The 19,247-nt window shown below is 54.0% G+C and overlaps 1 protein-coding gene across 24 annotated transcripts; it reads left to right on the top strand.

Annotated features, from left to right (window-relative positions):
• Positions 1 to 443: 443 nt before the first annotated feature.
• On the top strand, positions 444 to 16,975 carry Zmiz2 (zinc finger, MIZ-type containing 2). Of its 24 annotated transcripts, none has more exons than XM_087582618.1 (20): positions 444 to 517; positions 6,401 to 6,565; positions 6,857 to 6,970; positions 7,050 to 7,164; positions 7,504 to 7,706; positions 7,914 to 8,097; positions 8,284 to 8,544; positions 8,752 to 8,931; positions 9,534 to 9,611; positions 9,829 to 9,997; positions 10,560 to 10,704; positions 10,779 to 10,989; positions 11,639 to 11,744; positions 11,961 to 12,118; positions 13,246 to 13,313; positions 13,639 to 13,707; positions 13,962 to 14,206; positions 14,669 to 14,838; positions 14,923 to 15,165; positions 15,890 to 16,975. In XM_087582618.1, exons 3-20 carry the CDS (start codon positions 6,921 to 6,923, stop codon positions 15,995 to 15,997), a joined length of 2,763 nt encoding a protein of 920 aa, XP_087438744.1. In that variant the 5' UTR covers positions 444 to 517; positions 6,401 to 6,565; positions 6,857 to 6,920; the 3' UTR covers positions 15,998 to 16,975.
• The last annotated feature ends 2,272 nt before the right edge of the window (positions 16,976 to 19,247 follow it).

Here is a 19,247-nt window from a genome sequence, read left to right on the forward strand (position 1 = left end):
CTCTGTCCTGGACTTGCTTTGTAGATCAGGCTGGCCTCAAACTCAGAGAACTGCCACCTCTGCCTCCGAGTGCTAGAACTAAAAGTGTGCACCATCACACCATGTCTGACTCCTGTCAAGGCTTTTAACCACGGAGCCATCTCTCCAGCCCATAGATCACAGTGATTTCAACACAGAGGTGAAGGAGGCAGCACTCCAGGAAGGGACTATTTGACTGTGTAGAAGGCTACGTGGGCAGGTGTATGCTGTTTCCACTTTCAATGATGGGCTTCTTAGTCCCTGTCTCCAAAGACGCGCCGTCCGCCATGAAAGACTCGAAGGTTCCAGAGGGTTCTAGTCAGTGTTCAGTCACGAACCGCCTAGTCTACCAGGCTGTGTGGTCAGGCCCAGGCCCAGGCCCAAGCCCTGCCTGCCCTGTCGTGGCTCCGCCCCGCCATAGCCCCGCCCCCGTTCGGCCCCTCCCCGGTGGACAGCAGCAGGAAGCGCGCGGGGCTCCTCCGACGCCGCGGTCGCAAAGGTGCGGAGGGGACGCAGGGTGCAGGCCGGGCGCACTGAACTTCCTGCACGGCAGCCAGTCGCCGCCCGGGCCCAGCCCCGGCCCATCCTGGCCATGCAGGCCCGCACTCGCCCCTGCCCGAGCCTCCGGAGCACCGCTCGGGGCTCCGCTGCTCTGGCCTGGGGGGCGGGGCCGGCGGCGCGGCGTCATGCATATGCATGAGCAGCGCGGCGGCGGCTCCATTGTGCCCTCCGAGCGGCGGCGGCGCGATGGCGCGGGCGGCGGCGGCCCGGGGGCGGCGGGCGGCGCCGAGGGCGGGCTGAGCGCATGGAGCGGCGCGGGCCGGGGGCCGCGGCGACGGGCCGGGCCGGGCCGGGCGGAGGTGAGCGGCTAGGAGGCGCGGGGCACCGCAGGCGAGCGCGGGCGGCGGGGCGCGCAGGTGCGGCAGGTGCGGTGGCAGGTGCGGCCGGTCCCGGAGCCCCGGACGGTTTTGGCTTGGCCTGGCTCTACCGCCCACCTTCGGGTACCTGTCCCCTGTGCCGTGCTATCCGGCTTTCTCACCCCGCCGCTGAGCCTTTGTTGGGGTTGGCCCAGGGGTGCAAGTGGCCTTCGGGGGCCTCCTGAGCCGAGGAGGCTGATGGGCCCTCACCCAAGCCTGTCGTTCCAGCTCTGGAGCGGGGCATGCTCACCTTCCGGAGCACCCCTCGGGTTCCCACTTATGTGCTCACCATCTGGGTGATTCGAGGGCGGGGGTTGTGGGGTGGGAGCCGTTACTGGCCCTAGAAGGAGCCGCTCTGCCCCTAGGCTGAGGACGCTGACCTGTCAGTCCCTGGCCGGGTTTTTGACAGGAACACCGTTTTCCAAACTGAAGCTCAGGCACGAAAGTGCCCCACTCTCCCTAAATTTTTTGTTTTCCTTGGTACCCTTAACACCACTCCTAGGTGCCCAGTCCCCCCCCTTCCCGCCCCCCAAAGTATCCCGTTCCTTCAAGGTATCATTTTCCCAGCACCCAGTGCCTTTCTTACTCCGTCACCTTTCCTCCTTGCTTCCCCTATCCTGCCCTCATCCTTCTAGTGTTCCTTCTCTTAGTAGTTAGAGACAGTCTTTGGGTGATGTCTTTAACTCATTTGTGCAGAAAATTTGATAGGGATGCAAATAGCACATGTGACCTGATCTATGTGAGTAGGATGAACACCACCAAGTCCTGGCAAAGCCAGTACCAAGGGCATCCCTTGGCACTTGAGAATGGTAACTAGGGAGGGAAGCTTAACCTTACTCACCAGAACTGACCTCAAGGCCCTTGATGTGCTCCCAGGGTGTGGAAGCAGGCTGAGGTATAATGGGAATAAGCAGGTAAGAGACAGGCCCAGCATGTTTAGGGAGCATCCTGATTACTAGGGTTGATCTCTGAGGGCTGATGCTGAGGACTTAAAAGTGCCACATAGCCTAGAGTGGCCTCCAGATTCCCATTTCAAACGTTGGAGATTGAAGTCAGGTTTGGTTGGGCTATTGGCAGATGCTCATTCCTGGAGTCCTTCATGAACAGTTGTTTGTCTGTACACTGAGGCTAGGAAGGGGGTAGTACTGTTGCCTCACAGGCAGGCAGGACCTCTAGCCTTCTGGGCACCTGACTACCCTTCCTTTGATACTAGGGACTCTGTTTCTGTCTGCCATACTTCAAACCTGTCAAATCCTCATCCTCCCCCTACCATCATGTGATTTTACTGTGTTGCCTTGAACTTGTAGGTTTAAATGATCTTCCTGCCCCCTAGCTCCTGCGAAGCTAAGACTACATACAGGTTTAGGCCACCTCACCCGTTCCTGGAACTGTCATTTCTCTGGAGCCTTTTAGTCCCAGTTTGTTTGTTTGTTTGTTTCTTTTTTTTTTTTCTTTTTTGGAGACAAGGTTTCTCTGTGTAGCCCTGGCTATCCTGGAACTCACCTTGTAGACCAGGCTGTCTTGAACTCACAGAGATCCACCTGCTTCTACCTCTGGAGTACAGAGATTAAAGGTGTATGCCACCACTGCCCAACTGATCCCACTTTCTTAAGTTGAAGCCTAACCCTGGAACTTTGGCGGAATGAACCCTGTTTTGTGAGCTGTTGAGCAGGGCTGGCCTAGCGTAGGAGTGTTGGCTGAGAGTGGTACCCATTACTGGGTCTGTTCTTAGCTGCTCAGACAGGTAGAAATGGATGGAGCCAGGAGATTTGGGGTGAATTTGCTCTGGGACACCTGGAAAGCAAGTTTTCTGGAGCTCTGTGCCTGAGGGAAGACATGACTTGACCCCCAGAAAGCAGCCTCGTACTCCAGGATGGACTCGAGGTCAGAGTCAGAGCAGATCTGTTAGGGAACCTGGTTTCTAGCTGCAGTTGGCACACTGAGAACCAGGCCTCCTCCCCAGCTCTGCCTTGGAAGTGGGAGGTAGGTCTGTACTCCGTAGAATGCCTCCCCGTAATCAGGAGCAGGAGGCCCACCGGATATCAGATCTGGGGGCTTGGGGCCTTCCCAGCAGACCTACATGTTGAGGTGTGAACTTAGGAGTTCAGTTTAGCAGGAAGTCCTCCCAGCAAAGAGAGGCATGCTGAGGGGGAACTGGAAATGTCTGTGGTCTCTGTCCACAGCAGAGAAGCATTGTGGGTGGAATTCCCCAGGCCCATGTGATGTAGAAGGCCCCTGTGGGTGCCTCCCCCCGCCCCCCCTACACCTGCCCTGTTCTCTTCTCCCTAACTCTGCATTTCCTAGATCAGAGGCTCTCAAACTGTGGTCAGGTGTGTTAAACATGCAAGGCTTAGGACCCGGCCTGTCCTGATGACCCTGGGTGGGGCCAGCAGCCTGTCTCACCAGCTGACTGGAACGCTTTGACATTGAGTGTTGCCGCCTTAGGTGACTTGAAATGAAGCAAGAGCTTACTGGCTGCCTCTCAGCCAGCCTGGTTCCCTCCCTGCTTGGGACAGCAGAATGATCCTGGCCAACCAAAAAGCCCACTGGTTTTTCTCGCTGGGAAGGGTGTTTGCTACTGGTGATGTGGTTTTGTAATTATGTAGTTAATTTTGTTTTGAGAAAGGGGCTCACTATGTAACCTAGGCAGGCCTTGAACTCATGACCCTTTTGCCTTTGTTTCCCAGTTGCTGTGATTTCTTGTAGGCACCACCACACTAGGCTAGTCTAAAACTCATCATCTAGTCAAAGCTGCCCTTGAACTCCTGATCCTCATGTCTCTACGTCCCCAGTGATAGAGTTAGAGGTGTGGGCCACATACCCTGGTTTGGCTAAATGTTTTATTGTGAGATAATTGTAGCTATATCTCGTTGTAAGAGACATCACAGAAAGATTCCTTGTATCTCTACTCAGTTTCCTCCGAATGGTAACATTTTGCAAAACTGTAGTAAAAACATCACTCTGGGACCAGCACATTGCTACAGTAAGGAGCAGCCTTTCAGTTGTGGATTTATATTCACACCCATCTTCATTCTGCTGAAGTTACAGACACAGAAAGATCATCCTTCCCACCCTTCATTTAATCCCCGGCCACCGTTAACCTGTTTATAGTTTTCATAATTTTGGCATCTGGGCTGTGGGTATCCTGCACTGATGTAAGTATCCTTTCACTGAAGGACACCTGGGCAGCTTCCAATCCATGGCTGTGACAAACATTCATTTATACGTTGGTCTCTAAACATAAGTTGACGTCTCTGAGCTACACGCCCCAGAGTACAGTTGCTGGGTTGTACTGTGGTAGCTACAAGCTCAGATTTATAAGAAATGGCCAGACTTTTCCAGAGTAGCTGTCCTTTCATTTTACATTCTCATGGAGAATGCATGTGAGGTCTAGTTTCTCCTTGCCAGCGTTTTATGATGTCACTTTTTATCTTAGCTTTTCTTCTTTAATCTGTTTTCCTGACAAGATGCTAAACACTTTTCCTTGGGTTATTTTACCATTTATGTTTTCTTTTAAAGAAGTCTATTCATGTGTTTTGCTGATTTTCTATTTGGATTTTGTTTTAATAATTTAAGCCAGGCAGTTGTGGCATATAACTTCAATCTCAGCACTGCAGAGTCAGATGGATCTTTGTGAATTTGAGCCCAGCTTGGTCTACAGAGCAAGTTCCAGGGCAGCTAGGGCCACACAGAGAAACCCTGTCACAAAAACAATAATACTAATAATCATTTGATAGTATGCTATATATTTTAGGTGCTACCTCTTTTGGAGCAGGTATAAACATTTTTTTCCAGCTTATATCATATCTTATAATCCTTTTAGCAAATCTTTTACAGAAAAGTTTTTAATTTTATTTTATGGATCAAATTTAGATCCTTTTCCAGTTTTGTATTTTACATTTAAACCTAGAGCCTGGTTCACTTTGGTATATGGTGTGAATCGGTTGTCGTCGTTGTTGCAGCAGTGAGAATCAAACCCAGAACATGACATGTGTAAACGCCAAACAGGTGCTCTGCCGTTGAGCTACATCTGTAGATGTTCCCGCCCCATCATATTTTGTGTCTGAAGTGTTTTGTTTATTGATAGAACTCTAGCTGCCCCTGCACCACTTGTTGGAGATGGCCTTTTCCCGCTGAGCATTTGTGTACTGCTTCCCATGCTTCTCTCTTCCATTAAGTCATGCTTGACTTCGGTTACCTATTTCCTGACATGCACATGGTTGTCCCAGACCCACATGTCAGGTCTTGGGAGCAGTTCTTCCCACCAGATCACCCTCCCAAGATCCAGCAGTAACAACATAGATGCCAGCCTCTGCTGCCAAGCTGGCACATTCTGTCTCCAGCTACCTAGGCAAGACTTCTCGTGAGCTAGAATCAAGTCTAGTTGCCTCTGAAGGCTGGGGGACAGATGCCTGTGGATGCAGTTTCTGTGCCCCTGATTAGGTCTCTTCCCTGGTAGCCTGGTGGTGCTGGGTGTGGGAAGGACCCTTGGGAGCCTAAGGCTGCCCAGGCAGGGCCCAGTCACAGTCTCCTTTTCTCTCTTTCTCTCACCTGTTCTGGGGCTTTGTGTATAGACGTGCCCTGCAGAGCCTCCAGGTCTGTACTGAGCCTTGAGTGGTCAGCACAAAGAAATATTTGTTCCAGAGCTGAGTGGGTGCTGGCTTACCCTCGCTCTCCTAGACAGAGGCTTGTGAGTACTGAGTGGCAAGATGGAAATCACCAGATCTGAGCATGTTTCAAAAGACACATGTGGCAATCACACAGCCCCTACCAAGAGAGGGTTTCAGATAGGAGCACCAAGGCCTTCCCAAGCTTCCCCTGAGAAGTGCCCAAGACATGGCTCCTGTGCCATTCTGGTAAGACCAAGCAGAGGTGGGCACGATGTGGTCCAGGGTATATTAGGACCTGAGCAGATGAGGCACTTAGAAGGGCAGTGAGCGGTAGTCTTCCGGTGCCAGCCACTGGTCTTACCTGCTGTAGCCTCCTGTCCACCAGCCACTGCTTTGGTTTTCTAAGAATGAAGCCCAGTTGGTCCCATCTTGTAGGTGTGCTTTAGCATGCTCTCACTTTGTGGATACCCCATACACACCTGTTGTGCTGTGTGTGTTACCACCATGTTAGGAACTCACAAGTGTCACAGATGGGTCTGTGGGAGTCAAGATACCCACTTGACCCTCAGGCTAGGCAAATCCTGAAAGCTAATAGCCTTCCAAAAGCAATTCTAGTTTAATACCTAATTTGATTTGCATCATAGAATGCTGGAAGACAGAGATGAGAAAAGTAGAGGTCCTTGGTAGCTTGGAAAGTTGTGCACACAGACAACTAGTCAGTCATGGCAGGTATATGTATGGCCATATTTGTCTCACACACACATACATACACGCACGCACGCCTGCTCCCCTCAAGTCGCCTGGATCAGCTTGAAGGTCCTGTGGCCTGAAGCCCTTCTGCCACCCTCTTGATAGGAAAGAGCTGCCAGCCAGGGGCTGGGTTGGCGCCTGTGTCCTGTGTCAGCCGAGTCGGTACAGCCGCCCTAAGGCCAAGCTGGTGGATGGACTGCTGTTGTACATCTGCTTCCTGACTTTCCCAGCCTCCGCCTCAAAGAACACTTAGGCTCTGCTCCTTCTCAGGTCTCTGGGCTCTCCGGGGTGGGTGCTACCCCTATTGGCTACCCCTCTGACCTTCTCCAGGGCCTGCTGAGGGTCCCTGGCCTTATATGCTGATAGTGTGGGAAAGGGTATGTGGGAAGTATTTGGTATCAGAAAGCCCTTTTCCATGGTTGGTCCAATGGCTTAAGATGACAGGCCCCTGTTGGAGTTGCTTCGCACTGCATTCTGGGATGATATCTGCTAACACTACTGCCCTGGCTTTGCCCATGCTACCATGGGCATCTAAGTTCCTGCCCTCTCCCTCCTGTCCAGCAGCCGGAGCAGCAACTCCCAGATAAATTCCAGCGCATTGGGCCTGTAGGCTGCTCCATCACCAATGAACCCCATGAACCCCATGAAACCTGCCCTGCCCCCTGCACCACATGGGTGAGTGTGGGCTTCTGTGGCCTGCCTCCAACAAGCCCTGGGCCTTCTGACCCTGCCTTACCAGCTGCTCTCTCTCTAGTGATGGTTCATTTGCATATGAGTCTGTGCCTTGGCAACAAAGTGCCACTCAGCCAGCTGGGTCACTGTCCGTGGTCACTACTGTGTGGGGAGTTGGCAACGCAACACAGAGCCAGGTGAGTGTGTCCCGGGCCGTCCTCCCCCAGTTGAGGACCCAGAGCTTTGGTGTGCCTCTGCCGTCTTAGGGCTCCAAGAACAAGGGACCAAGAGGACTGCTGAATCACAAGGACGGGGCTTCCTGAGGGTCTCAAGTCACTAGGTGCCTTCCTCCTGTACTGTCATGGGATGTCTGCCCCTGGCTCCATAGTCCCTCCAGTCAGCACTGTAGACAACCATCCTCCCACCCCAGGCCCTCCCCCTCTTGCTGGGCATCTCTTGAGATCTAGCACTTCAGAGCTGTGTCTTGAAGACAGTGGTTTGGCTGGTTCTCTTTGGTGACTCCCACTTCCTTGTAGGTTTTGGGGAACCCCATGGGCCCTGCAGGAAGCCCCCCTGGTGGCTCCATGATGCCTGGTGTGGCAGGTGGCAGCTCTGCCTTGACCTCCCCGCAGTGCCTGGGACAGCAGGCGTTTGCCGAAGGCGGTGCTAGCAAGGGCTACGTACAGCAAGGCGTGTATGGCCGAGGGGGCTACCCTGGGGGATCCAGTTTCACTCCTGGGTAAGCAGGGCCCCTCACCTGGCCAGTGACTTGAAGCCATCAGCCTGGCAGTCCTGCAGAAGGGTTGGATGTTGCTTGCTCCTCCCCCACTGTCCAGTAGCTGCAGTGGAGTTCTATTAAGAGTGGAAGAATGGGCTTCTCCTGAGTGCTGTGTGTCGTCCCAGGGCAAGCCTTTGTAGACAGTAAGGCAGTCCTGTTCACCTACAGGTATGCAGGAGGCCCTGGAGGCCTGGGGCTCCCCACACATGCAGCACGGCCCTCAACTGACTTCACACAAGCAGCAGCTGCAGCTGCCATGGCTGCTGCTGCAGCTACGGCCACAGCCACAGCCACAGCTACTGTGGCTGCCCTGCAAGAGAAGCAGAGCCAGGAGCTAAGCCAATATGGAGCGGTAAGGCTCCCTCAAGCTCCTTCCATGTGGTGGCAATAATGGGCAGGCTTGGTGGGTTTGGCTAGGCAGCAGGTTCTGGGGACAAGTGTGGACTGTGCTGGGATTTCATGAGGCCAGTGGAAGGGAGAGGACCGTGGCAGCAGCTGAGAGTGAAATCTGACCATTCCTCTGTTTTTTTCTTCTCAGATGGGGACTGGGCAATCTTTTAACAGCCAGTTTCTGCAGCATGGAGGTCCTCGAGGGCCCAGTGTACCCCCTGGCATGAACCCTTCAGGCATGGGAGGAATGATGGGCCCCTCAGGCCTTTCCTCCATGGCCATGAATCCTACACGGGCAGCAGGCATGACACCCTTGTATGCAGGACAGCGACTGCCTCAGCATGGCTACCCTGGGCCTCCCCAGGGGCAGCCGCTGCCTCGACAGGGGGTCAAGAGAGCCTACTCAGAGGTGAGTGTCTTGTAGGCTCAGGCTGGATCCTAGATGTTATTTCAACTACCTAAACACCCTCCAAGTTATGACACGGGTGGCGTCTGGAGTGAGAGACTGCCTGTGCCTAGCAGGACTACACTTACCGCACTCACATATCTACACGTACATACGTGTGTGCGCACTGCTTCCCTGACACCTCTCTTCCCCTGGGCATCTACTTCTCAGGTGTATCCTGGGCAGCAATATCTGCAAGGAGGCCAGTATGCAGCCAGCACTGCCCAGTATGCTCCTGGTCCCGGGCAGCCCCCTGGCCCTGCCTCCTCCTACGCAGGACACAGACTCCCCCTGCAGCAGGGCATGGCCCAGTCCCTGTCTGCCCCTGGCCCCACAGGACTGCATTACAAGGTAGGACTTGCTCCCATGGGCCAGTGCTGGGGCTGGGCTGAGTGCAACAGCACTCAGGGGGCCTTTAGACAGCTTAGCCAGGGGATCCTAGTCAGTGCAAGAATAGCTCTCAGATGACTGGTCTGCTTCTGTGGCCATACATACATACATACATACATGTCCATAGTGATCGGTGTAGGGAACAGCAGATAGGCTTCCGAGCCATTCTGACGACCTTTGTGAAACTGCATTTCACTCCCTCACTCCTCCCCTGCATCCTGACCTCTGTCTAAAGGACAGGCCTTTGCTGGCAGTGCACCCTATCTGGGCGTGTGGAGGATGAGCGTGCCTCCCTTGGAGCCTGAGTAGGCAGGATGATGAGGCTGAGGAAGGGAGGCAGGAGCATTGTGCACACTTATCTTTCAGCCCTTCCAACTTGGAAGGCCACTCCTGTTTGGAGTGTTAACTCTTTGCATTATGACATCAGCAATGTTTCCTCTGGGTTATGTGGGGGTAGAGAAAGCACAGATCAGCACTTCTCTGCTACAGGGTCTAGGATTGGACCTAGGGATCAGTGCAGGGTAGGCTAGAGCCCTAAGCACACTCAGTTTTCTCTCCCACAGCCCACAGAGCAGTTCAACGGGCAGGGCGCCAGCTTCAACGGGGGCAGCATCAGCTACAGCCAGCCTGGCTTGAGTGGGGTACGGGGCGTGGCAGGGTGGATGGGCTGGGAGGCTCATAGGGTGGGCACATGGACAGAGGGCACCCAGGCAGGAGGACATATAGGCGCCCTGCCTAGTCCTCCAGGGCTGCCTCCTGCCCACCTCACGTGCGTTCTGTTGGTTTGCACGGGGGCTCCGTGAACAAGCCCCTCCCACCTGCTGTTCTGCTTTGACTGTTTGTGCTCAACCTCCACAGCCTTCCCGCTCCATCCCTGCTTACCCCAGCTCCCCACTGCCGGGGAATCCCACACCACCCATGACGCCTAGCAGCAGTGCTCCCTACATGTCCCCAAGCCAGGAGGTCAAGTCTCCTTTCCTGCCTGACCTCAAGCCAGGCCTCAGCTCCTTGCACCCATCACCCTCTGGTGAGTGTTTATTTTTAGGACAACACCCACCTGAGGTTTCAGTAGCTTGAGTAATCAGGACTCAACAGCGTCTTACAGGGAGCTTGGAAAACCAGGGACAGTTGCTAGACCAAGAAAAGCCCAATGCCCCAGCTTCGTAAGAACCAGAAGGGTTAGATGCGATCCTCTCCTGTTTCGCATGGCAGCCCTGTCACAATGTGTCTGTAAACCCAAAATGGACGCTCATCAGCTCAGCCCTACTAGGAACCTTTACTGCAGCGAGACTTCTGTCGGAGAAGCTAGCACCCCACAAGCCTCGGGTGAACAGCAGGGTGGTCCAGTCTGAATGCGCTTTCCAGGTTGGAACCGTGTCCTGTGCCTGTTGACAATGTGATTCAGGCAGGGCTTGATAGCCAAGACAGGACAGGACGTGCAGACTGCGAGCCCGGGTTCTAAGAGGAAACACTAATGGAGCCCCCTTTGTAGGGGTTTCTCATCCTCTACAGTTTCTGGCTGGGGTTGAGTTAGGATTTGTGGCTCTGGCAAGGTACCAGACTCATGGCCTGCATACCTCTGCCCTCAGGAAGCGTCCCCTGTGACGAGCTGCGCCTGACCTTCCCAGTTCGGGATGGGGTGGTCCTGGAGCCCTTCCGCCTGCAGCACAACCTGGCTGTGAGCAACCATGTCTTCCAGCTCCGAGACTCTGTGTATAAAACCCTGATGCTGAGGTCAGTCTCACTACCGTCCTGCCCCTGGGCCGTGGCTGCACAGTGCGGGCTGCCATCGTCTTCTTCCCTCCTAGACCTGACTTAGAGCTGCAGTTCAAGTGCTACCACCACGAGGACCGGCAGATGAACACCAACTGGCCGGCCTCGGTGCAGGTCAGCGTCAATGCCACACCCCTCAGCATCGAGCGTGGAGACAACAAGACCTCGCACAAGCCCCTCTACCTGAAGCATGTGTGCCAGCCGGGTCGCAACACCATCCAGATCACCGTCACCGCCTGCTGCTGCGTGAGTGGCCTGTGACGCTGTGGGCAGGGGTCTGGCAGGGGCCAGCTGACACCCCCGGATTATCATCTCCTATGGGGTTGGGAGCCTGTGGGTGACGGTCTTTATCCGTGAGAAACAAGATATTGCTTTTCTTCCTACTTTACTTAAGAAAAGGGAAAATGTACCCTCTGTTACATTAAAAAGATTAATGCTTCTGTTAATTGTATCAAAGAAACCAAGAAAGCTCATGGAAGATGTTCCGCCTGCACTGGTCTGGGCCTCACCAGGTTCCAGTGGGCAGGATCCCAAGTAGACCTTGAGCTACCAGGAGCCATGCTGGTTGAGGGGGCATGGAGAGAGGGGGGCTCAGAGCCACATCATGCCAGGAGTTCCAGGAACTTGAGGTGATTGTGCTTTGACAGAAAACTAGCAGTGGTTGAGGAATATTAGAGTGCTCTGTGGAGACTGAGATAGTGTGGTGACAAAATAGAAAAGCCTTGCCCGTGTGTCAACACTCAGGAGGGCCTGGCCGCCAGGAAGGTGGCTGGCTTGGCTTTCTTCCACACCACACTCCTCCCTCTGTGCCTGGCACCCCTTGAATGAACTCCTAGACATGTCCTCTGAAGCATGCCCACTCACTCTTCATGTAACATTCCTTATTTTCTTGCAGTCCCACCTCTTCGTGCTGCAGCTGGTGCACCGTCCGTCTGTCCGCTCTGTGCTGCAGGGTCTCCTCAAGAAGCGCCTCTTGCCAGCTGAGCACTGCATCACCAAGAGTGAGTGCTGCTTTCTATTCCTCAGCCTCCTGTGCTGTGCCCAGGCTGAACCCTGCTCTGTGGCCCAGAGGCCATTTCCGCTCAGACTGGTGGTTCTTCCCCAGGGGCACTGGGTACCTCCAGGCTACTCCTAGGAGCCTTTGAGCAGTGACTGGGTCCCTGGTTAGCTCACGGTGCTGGGGACCTTTACTCAAGTGCTTTCCCTGTCAATGTCAGTAAAGCGGAACTTCAGTAGCGGCACCATCCCTGGCACCCCTGGGCCCAATGGAGAGGATGGGGTGGAGCAGACGGCTATCAAGGTGTCCCTGAAGTGCCCCATCACCTTCCGCAGGATCCAGCTCCCAGCTCGTGGTCACGACTGTCGCCACATACAGGTATGTGGTCCCTATAAACATTTGTTGAAATTTGTTGTCCTTAAGATATCTTGAGCTTGTGGAGAAACCAGAAAGGTGCTTCCGTATTTACTGGAATCTAGGTGCAAACTGAGAAAACTGCTTAGTAATATTAAGAAGAAAGAACAGTGGGGGAAGGGCATTTGGAGGGATAACCAGGGAGGGGATAGCATTTGAAATGTAAACGAATAAAATAACACAGGATCCCTGGGAGAGGAATACTTCCAGCATTCACCCAGCTGAGACGCACACTAGTACCGGCAGCTGCAGAGCCTGTAAAAGCTTCAGATAAAGGCACATTTACCTGCGGTTCACAGACAGACTCAGCCTGGTGTGGATCTGCACCTGTAATCCCAGGTCTCAGGGCCTGAGGCACTGGGATCTTAGGTGGAAAGCCAGTCTGGGATACATAATGACAATCTGTCTCAGGTGTCTTTTTCCCCTTGAGATGGGACCTCAGGTATCCCAGGCTGACCTCAGGCTCACCATGTAGCTGGGATGAACCTGAATTCCTTCCTAATCATCTTGCCTCAGGCTCCCACACTCTGAGATGGCAGGCAGACACTCAATTCTCAACCTCATCCTCTTTGTCGGGTGGGACACCAGTATCTCAGCTGGCAGAGATAACCTAAAAGACAGACCCACCATAGGGGCCTGGCCTCCTTGCTCACTCCCCAGCCCCCGAGATGCGTTTTGCTCCTTTGAAACATAATCACAGTTTCCCCTACATATGTGCATCTGTCTGTTTGTCTGTTTGTTTGTTTGTGACATGTAGCTCCAGCTGTCCTGGAATAATCCTTTGTAGACCAGGCTGGCCTCAAACACAGAGGTCTACCTGCCTATGCCTCCCGAACACTGGGATTAAAGGCGTGTAACACCCAGCCTGTCCTGGGTGAAGAGGTTCCTTATGGATAGTGCTTTGGTTCTAGGGCAACACAGTGCTGGGGAAGGTTGCTTGGGGTATCCCAAGCTGGGTCTGTTAAAGGCAATGCTGTGGTAGAAACCCCATACCTTAAATACCAACCTAAAGAAGTCATACTTTTCTGAAGACTGTCTAACAACCCTGTCCACTGAGGTGGTGAGAATGGCCTCTCTCCCTGTCTCTGCAGTGCTTTGACCTGGAGTCATACTTACAGCTTAACTGTGAGCGGGGGACCTGGAGGTGTCCGGTGTGCAAGTAAGTCAGTCTGGTTAGACCTGTGGCTTCCTCAGAGGGTGAAACACAAAATAGCATCAAGAAGGGCTCCCTAAGCCTGAGCAGACCATCTCAGGGCAGAAAGTGCCTACTAGGTGGCCTTGCACAGCACCTCTCACACTGAACTACCATAGTGGTTTATCCAGGGTCACCTCGCATAGGGGCCGGTCACCTGACACATGCCATGAACAGTTGCACACAGGGGCCCTTACAGAGTCACCTCACAGAGGTAATAGAGCTGGAAAAGTGATAGGGTCTACACCCCACTAGGCTCGGCTCCCTAAACAGTGTCCTTTGCTTTCTACAGCAAGACGGCATTGCTGGAGGGCCTGGAGGTGGATCAGTATATGCTAGGCATCCTGATTTATATTCAGAAGTAAGTGTCTTCCTCCTGCTACCCCTCATCTGTGGCCACCAGAGGGCAGTCCTGGAGTAAGTGCAATCTTCGGAGCCTCTTCCAAGGTGAAGCAGCTCCACTCGGCCAGTGCCTGCTGCACATCTGCCAAGTGCCCTGCAGGCTTCTGGGTGCAAGAGTGAGCAGAAGGCCTGGTTGAAACCTCCTGACAGCTGAGTAGGGCAGCAGGTGCTAGGCGTGTGGCAAATGACCAGTACCCATCTGTCCCTGCTTAGCTCAGACTACGAGGAGATCACCATCGACCCCACATGCAGCTGGAAACCAGTGCCTGTGAAGCCTGACCTACACATCAAGGAGGAGCCGGACGGGCCAGTGCTGAAGCGCTGCCGTACTGTGAGCCCTGCCCACGTGCTCATGCCCAGTGTGATGGAGATGATTGCGGCCCTGGGCCCTGGCGCTGCCCCCTTTGCCCCATTGCAGCCCCCTTCGGCCCCTACCCCCAGCGACTACCCCAGCCAGGGTGAGTATGGCACACCCAGGCTAGACCTTAGGTGACCCTGGGCAAATGACTCACTCTCTCCAGATCAGCCTCCTTGCCTGTGACAGTGTCACAGCCACACAGTTACAAGTGCCATGCTGAGGATGCCTCCCTGCATACCCCATCTCTGGCATGGTGGGGAAGTCATGGTGGACCATGCATGACTGTAGGAATTGGGGTAGCAAGGCTTCCACCTTCTCTGGTTGGAGTAAGGCTTTTCACTGAAATACTTGCATTTGGGGTGTCCCTCACACTTGGTTGTGGTGGGTCACTTTCCATCATTTGAGGTCTTCCTCCTACGACTACCCCAGGTTCGGCCCCCTTGCAGTGATGGGAAGACATGTAGAGTTATTTCCTGTGTGGTCGCATCCCTCTGTGTGGTAGCCACCTCTCCACCTCGCACGTCCACCTACCTGAGCTTTCTGACTGACTTTCCTTTTGTAGGTTCCAACTTCCTGGGGCCTGGAACCTTCCCAGAATCTTTCCCATCTGCTACACCCGCCACCCCAAACCTTGCTGAGTTCACCCAGGGGCCACCCCCAATCTCCTACCAGTCTGACATTCCCAGCAGCCTCCTGACTCCAGACAAGTCTGCTCCTTGCCTCCCAGGCCAGGTTGGTGCTGTGTACAGAGGCCCATGGGTGGGAGTCCTCAAGGTGTCCATGAACTATTTTAACAAGTTCTTTCTCCATCCTCAGATGGCACCAGCAGGTCACCTGGACCCAGCCCATAATCCTGGACCACCAGGACTGCACACTCCCAACCTCGGGCCCACCCCAGGCACCCAGCTACACCATCCAAACCCTTCCCCTGCATCCAGGCAGCCCCTGGGCCAACCAAACACAGGGCCCATCAGTGAACTGGCTTTCAATCCTGCCACGGGCATGATGGGGCCTCCCAGCATGACTGGGGCAGGGGAGGCCTCAGAACCAGCTCTGGATGTAAGTAATCAGTCCCGTGGTGGTGGGGAAGCCATTGGTCCCTGGGTCTACACACCTGGCTTCATAGAAGGGATGACAGCGAACCTTCAGGAGGGACTGTCTCGCAAGGGCAGCTGTTCCACACAGGTTGGATACTTGGAATAGCTATAGGGTACCAGGTACCCGTGTGTGGTTAATGAGTGACCTGCCCTTAGAGGCTGCCTTTGGAGCCTGGGTGTGTGAAGCTCACAGCACTGTTCCCACAGCCCAACTTGAACTAGGCACTTACTCAGTTCTTCATCTTGACAACATAGGCAGTTTGTGAGCAGAGGCATGAGTATGTGTGTTCAATGTCCTTGGACCATAATAGAAACTCTCTGAAGTTCCACATGAGGAAGATGAGGAGCTGGCCAGAGCAAAAAGCCCCAGAGGCATGGGATCTTACCACCTGCTGTGGGCCCTGGGAATTACACTGGGGATCCCTTCTCAGGCCTGTGCATCTCCAGTGCCACCTCATGTTGCACTCACTGGCTCCTGGGGACCATGTCTTGAGCTACTCCTGTAGCAACCTTCTATGGGGAGATACAGGCAGCTTCACACAACCAGATGGCTTCACTCAGGCACCCAGCATTTGGCAGGGGAAGGGCGGTTTAGCATTCCCACTGGGCCTGAGGCCAGGACAGCATGGCCACTAAACATAAAGGGTCTGAGACCAAAGCCACTAATGTGTTTGCTTTGTCCTCAGCTGCTCCCAGAACTGACCAATCCTGATGAACTACTCTCCTACCTGGGTCCACCTGACCTCCCCACAAACAGCAGTGATGATCTGCTCTCACTCTTTGAGAACAACTGATCCTGTGTTAACCCCTGGCCCGGCCAAGACACACTCAAAGATACCACCACAGCCTTCCCTCCTCACCCAGCCCCACAGGCTGCCTGCCGGTTCTCCCTGAATCTCCCAATGCACACGCCCCGAGCTGGGGCCTGCCACTGCCAGCCCCTGATGAACTGGAAGCAGCTCTGTGCTCCAAGGGGCCCCAGGCCAGTGGTCCTCACACCCTTCCTCCGTCAAGCTCTGCTACAGAATGGTTCTGTCTCGTGAGGTGCCCTGCAGGCCCCCACAGCCCCATGTGCACAACCCTCTGCCCCAGACTCATGGCCTTGCACTCGTCCTTCCACCCTGCCTGCTCCTACCCAGCCTGCATCTTGTCCAGCACTGATCCTTCTGTTTCTGCTGCTCCTCAGAAGAGCTGGCTGGTCGGCTGGCTCTGTACCCTTGGTCTGCAGCTCCAGTGGCCTGAGCCTGGCAGCCTCAGAACCTTACAGAGCACCAGCCATTGGGGGCTTGGTGCTCCCACCCAGCTGAATCTGGTTCAGGTGTTCCTCCCTCCACCCTGGGCTTCAGGCAGAGGCTGGGGTGGGAGCAATAAAGCACAACAATGTACATAGTGTAGAAATGCTAACAGCTGGGAAGGGAGGACAGCTGTTTAAGTCAGCGCTCCTCTGTGGACTGGCCTGCGCCCTCCATGTGCTGTCTGCCCCCTGCTGAGCACAGACAGCTCAGGGGGAGGTTCAACTTCTCTAGGGGTGGACATTCAGACTCAGCTCTATGTAAATTCTCCTGTGAGCTGCTCCCCCAAGTTTCTCTTTTCTGTGAAAGTGAAGAATTAGTACAGCTGTGTTTTTTAAACCACCTCATCTCCACCCTGCGGCCCACACCCAGGTGGGGGAGGCCATTGCATCTGCTGGCAAAGCGCCTGGGCCTGCAAGCAGGGTGCTGGCCTGTTGTGTCTGTCTGTGCAATCTATTAAAGGACTCCCTCTTGGTGGGCCTGGCTGAGTCCTTCCTTTGTGCTGAGGGGCTGTGGCCTTCCTGACCTTAGCACCCCAAATAAGAATCTAGATGTTTTCATCCAAGCTCAGGCTACCCCTGAGCCGTGGTAAATTTCCTTTGCCCTGGAAATTTCCAAGTTGGCTTCAGCTGCAGAGCTATTTTGTAAATTGTCTCAGGCTTGCCCTGGAGACATTTGCCACCATGTCACCTTCCCTGGGTGTGTCCTAGGGCCAGGAGCCAGCTATCTGTCAAGTGACTGCAGCACTGCCAGGGACCTTAGCAGCAATGGGGTGTGAGCCTGTGCTCACTGCCCCTCTTGGCCTGGGCCCTGCCCAGACAGCATTTCCTGTGCAACAGGAAAGGTGAGAGCCAGAGAGGGGTGAGGGGAATCCTCGGCTGGCAGCTAAAGCCTTCCCTGCCTCCTGGAGGAGGAGGCTGCCGGGGGAAGAGGGAGGAGCGGCCTGCATAGGCTCAGTCGCTGTCTGACATTTGAGAGCGCACCGGTGGCCCTCTCCTTACGCTAAGGAGCCTGTTTCCAGCTTTTCTGTCCTCTTGCTGAGTGGGGGAGGGAACAGAAGTGGAGAAAACAGCAGTGGGCCAGGGCCACAGGAATGTAAGTACACCGCAGCAATACTGGCTGCAGCCAGTGCCGCGGAAGGGGAGGAAGAGCTGGAGGAATTTAGGGCAGGGGGCAGGGTTAGAGCCAGGACACAGTATAGACTCGGTAACAGGTGCTTGCAATGCTGGGAGAGCCTAGAGACCAGCAGCACCTTAGCCGTTTGTCCTGAATTTCTTTTGGACCTGATAACAGCCATCCAGAAAGGAGATGGACAAGTGGCTGAGGAGTAGCTGCCAGAGTCCCTGTGCACCATCATGAATGAGTGTCAGAAACAGTTGTAGAAACTCAGTTTTTATGAAGCTCAAGGCTAAGGCGTCGCACAGGACTTTTACATGTATTCTAACAAAGCAGGGGCATGGACTTGTTTCCTGTGGAGACCCACTGAGGGCTGCTGGCTTCAGGGCTTCCCACCTCATCACACTTCCTTTGTCACTATAACCTTATGTATGTGTCAGGCTAGGCCTGACATACAGAATACATGTTCTCAATGCAACATGCCCCAAGATATAGCATGTCTCAGGTAGTTAGACTGGAACCTGCTGTCTTTGCAGTGGAGGAAATCACATCTGGTTTTAAGGTGGGCTCCCCATGAAGCCCAGGCTACCCTCATCATTCTGCTGTGCCTGGGTGCTAGAATTACATGTGTACCATCACAATTGATGGGTTAAAAAGTGCAGGTAAGTGAAGACAGCAAGAGCAGAGCTCTTATAAAGAGGGAGTGGATAACCTTGTGAGGCAGGATCTCACTCAATCTGGCTGTCCAGGAACTCCAGGATGTAGAACAGGCTAGCCTTGAACTCAGAGCAACCTACCTCTGCCTCCTGAATGCTTGGATTCAAGGCATGCACCCCCAACCAGCCAATAGCTTACTTTTAAAAGGTGGAATTCTTAGGGGTGGAGAGAGAGCTCAGCACTTAAGAGCACTTGGCTGTTTCTCTAGAGGGCTTGTGTTTGATTCCCAAAATTCATAGGGGAGCTCACAACCATTTATAATTCCAGTTCCAGGGACCCATTCAAAGCCCTCCCTCTTTTGGCCTCCTTGGCCACCAGGTATACATGTGGAGTATAGACAAGCAAAACATACAAAGAGGCAGAGGTCATCCTGGCCCACATACAGGACAGTTAGGGAAAGACACAAAGACCCTGTCTCAGTAAGTAGAGCTTTCAAGTCCTTACTAGCTTTATACCTAAAGGTATACCTAAAGAAATATGCCGTGCAAGGCCCTGGGTTCGGTCCCCAGCTCCAGAAAAAAAAAGAAAAAAAAAAAAAAAGAAATATGCCAGGTTCAAAGAGAGCTCAAAGATTAAGGCAGAGAAGGTGGGGGCTGGGGGGTGGTAAGGGAGCTGGAGAGACGGCTAAGGAGTTCAGTGAGCCTACAGCTCTGCATGGGACCCAAGTTTGGTTCCCAGCAACCACATTAAGTAGTTCACTTGGGTTTATTTGTTTCAGTTTTTTCTGAAACAGGTTTCTCTGTGTAGCCCTGGCTGTCCTGGAATTTGCTCTGTAGACCAGGCTGGCCTCAAACTCAAGAGCTCTGCCTCCTGAGTGCTGGAATCTAAAGCACGCACGACCGCCCAGCTATAACCAGGTGTTCACTCCAAGGGCTCCCATGCCACCTTCTGCCTTTTGCAGGCACTGCACACAGGTGCC

The sequence above is a fragment of the Rattus norvegicus genome, chromosome 14, assembly GCF_021556685.1.
Source record: "Rattus norvegicus strain SHRSP/BbbUtx chromosome 14, alternate assembly SHRSP_T2T, whole genome shotgun sequence".
NCBI classification, from domain to species: Eukaryota; Metazoa; Chordata; class Mammalia; order Rodentia; family Muridae; genus Rattus; species Rattus norvegicus.

Coding starts and splice junctions, on each gene's coding strand:
- Zmiz2 (XM_087582618.1), top strand. CDS start 6,921: ATGAACCCCATGAACCCCATGAAACCTGCCCTGCCCCCTGCACCACAT. Junction 8,932..9,533: donor CCACAGGACTGCATTACAAG/GTAGGACTTGCT, acceptor TCTCTCCCACAG/CCCACAGAGCAGTTCAACGG. Junction 14,207..14,668: donor CAGCGACTACCCCAGCCAGG/GTGAGTATGGCA, acceptor TTCCTTTTGTAG/GTTCCAACTTCCTGGGGCCT.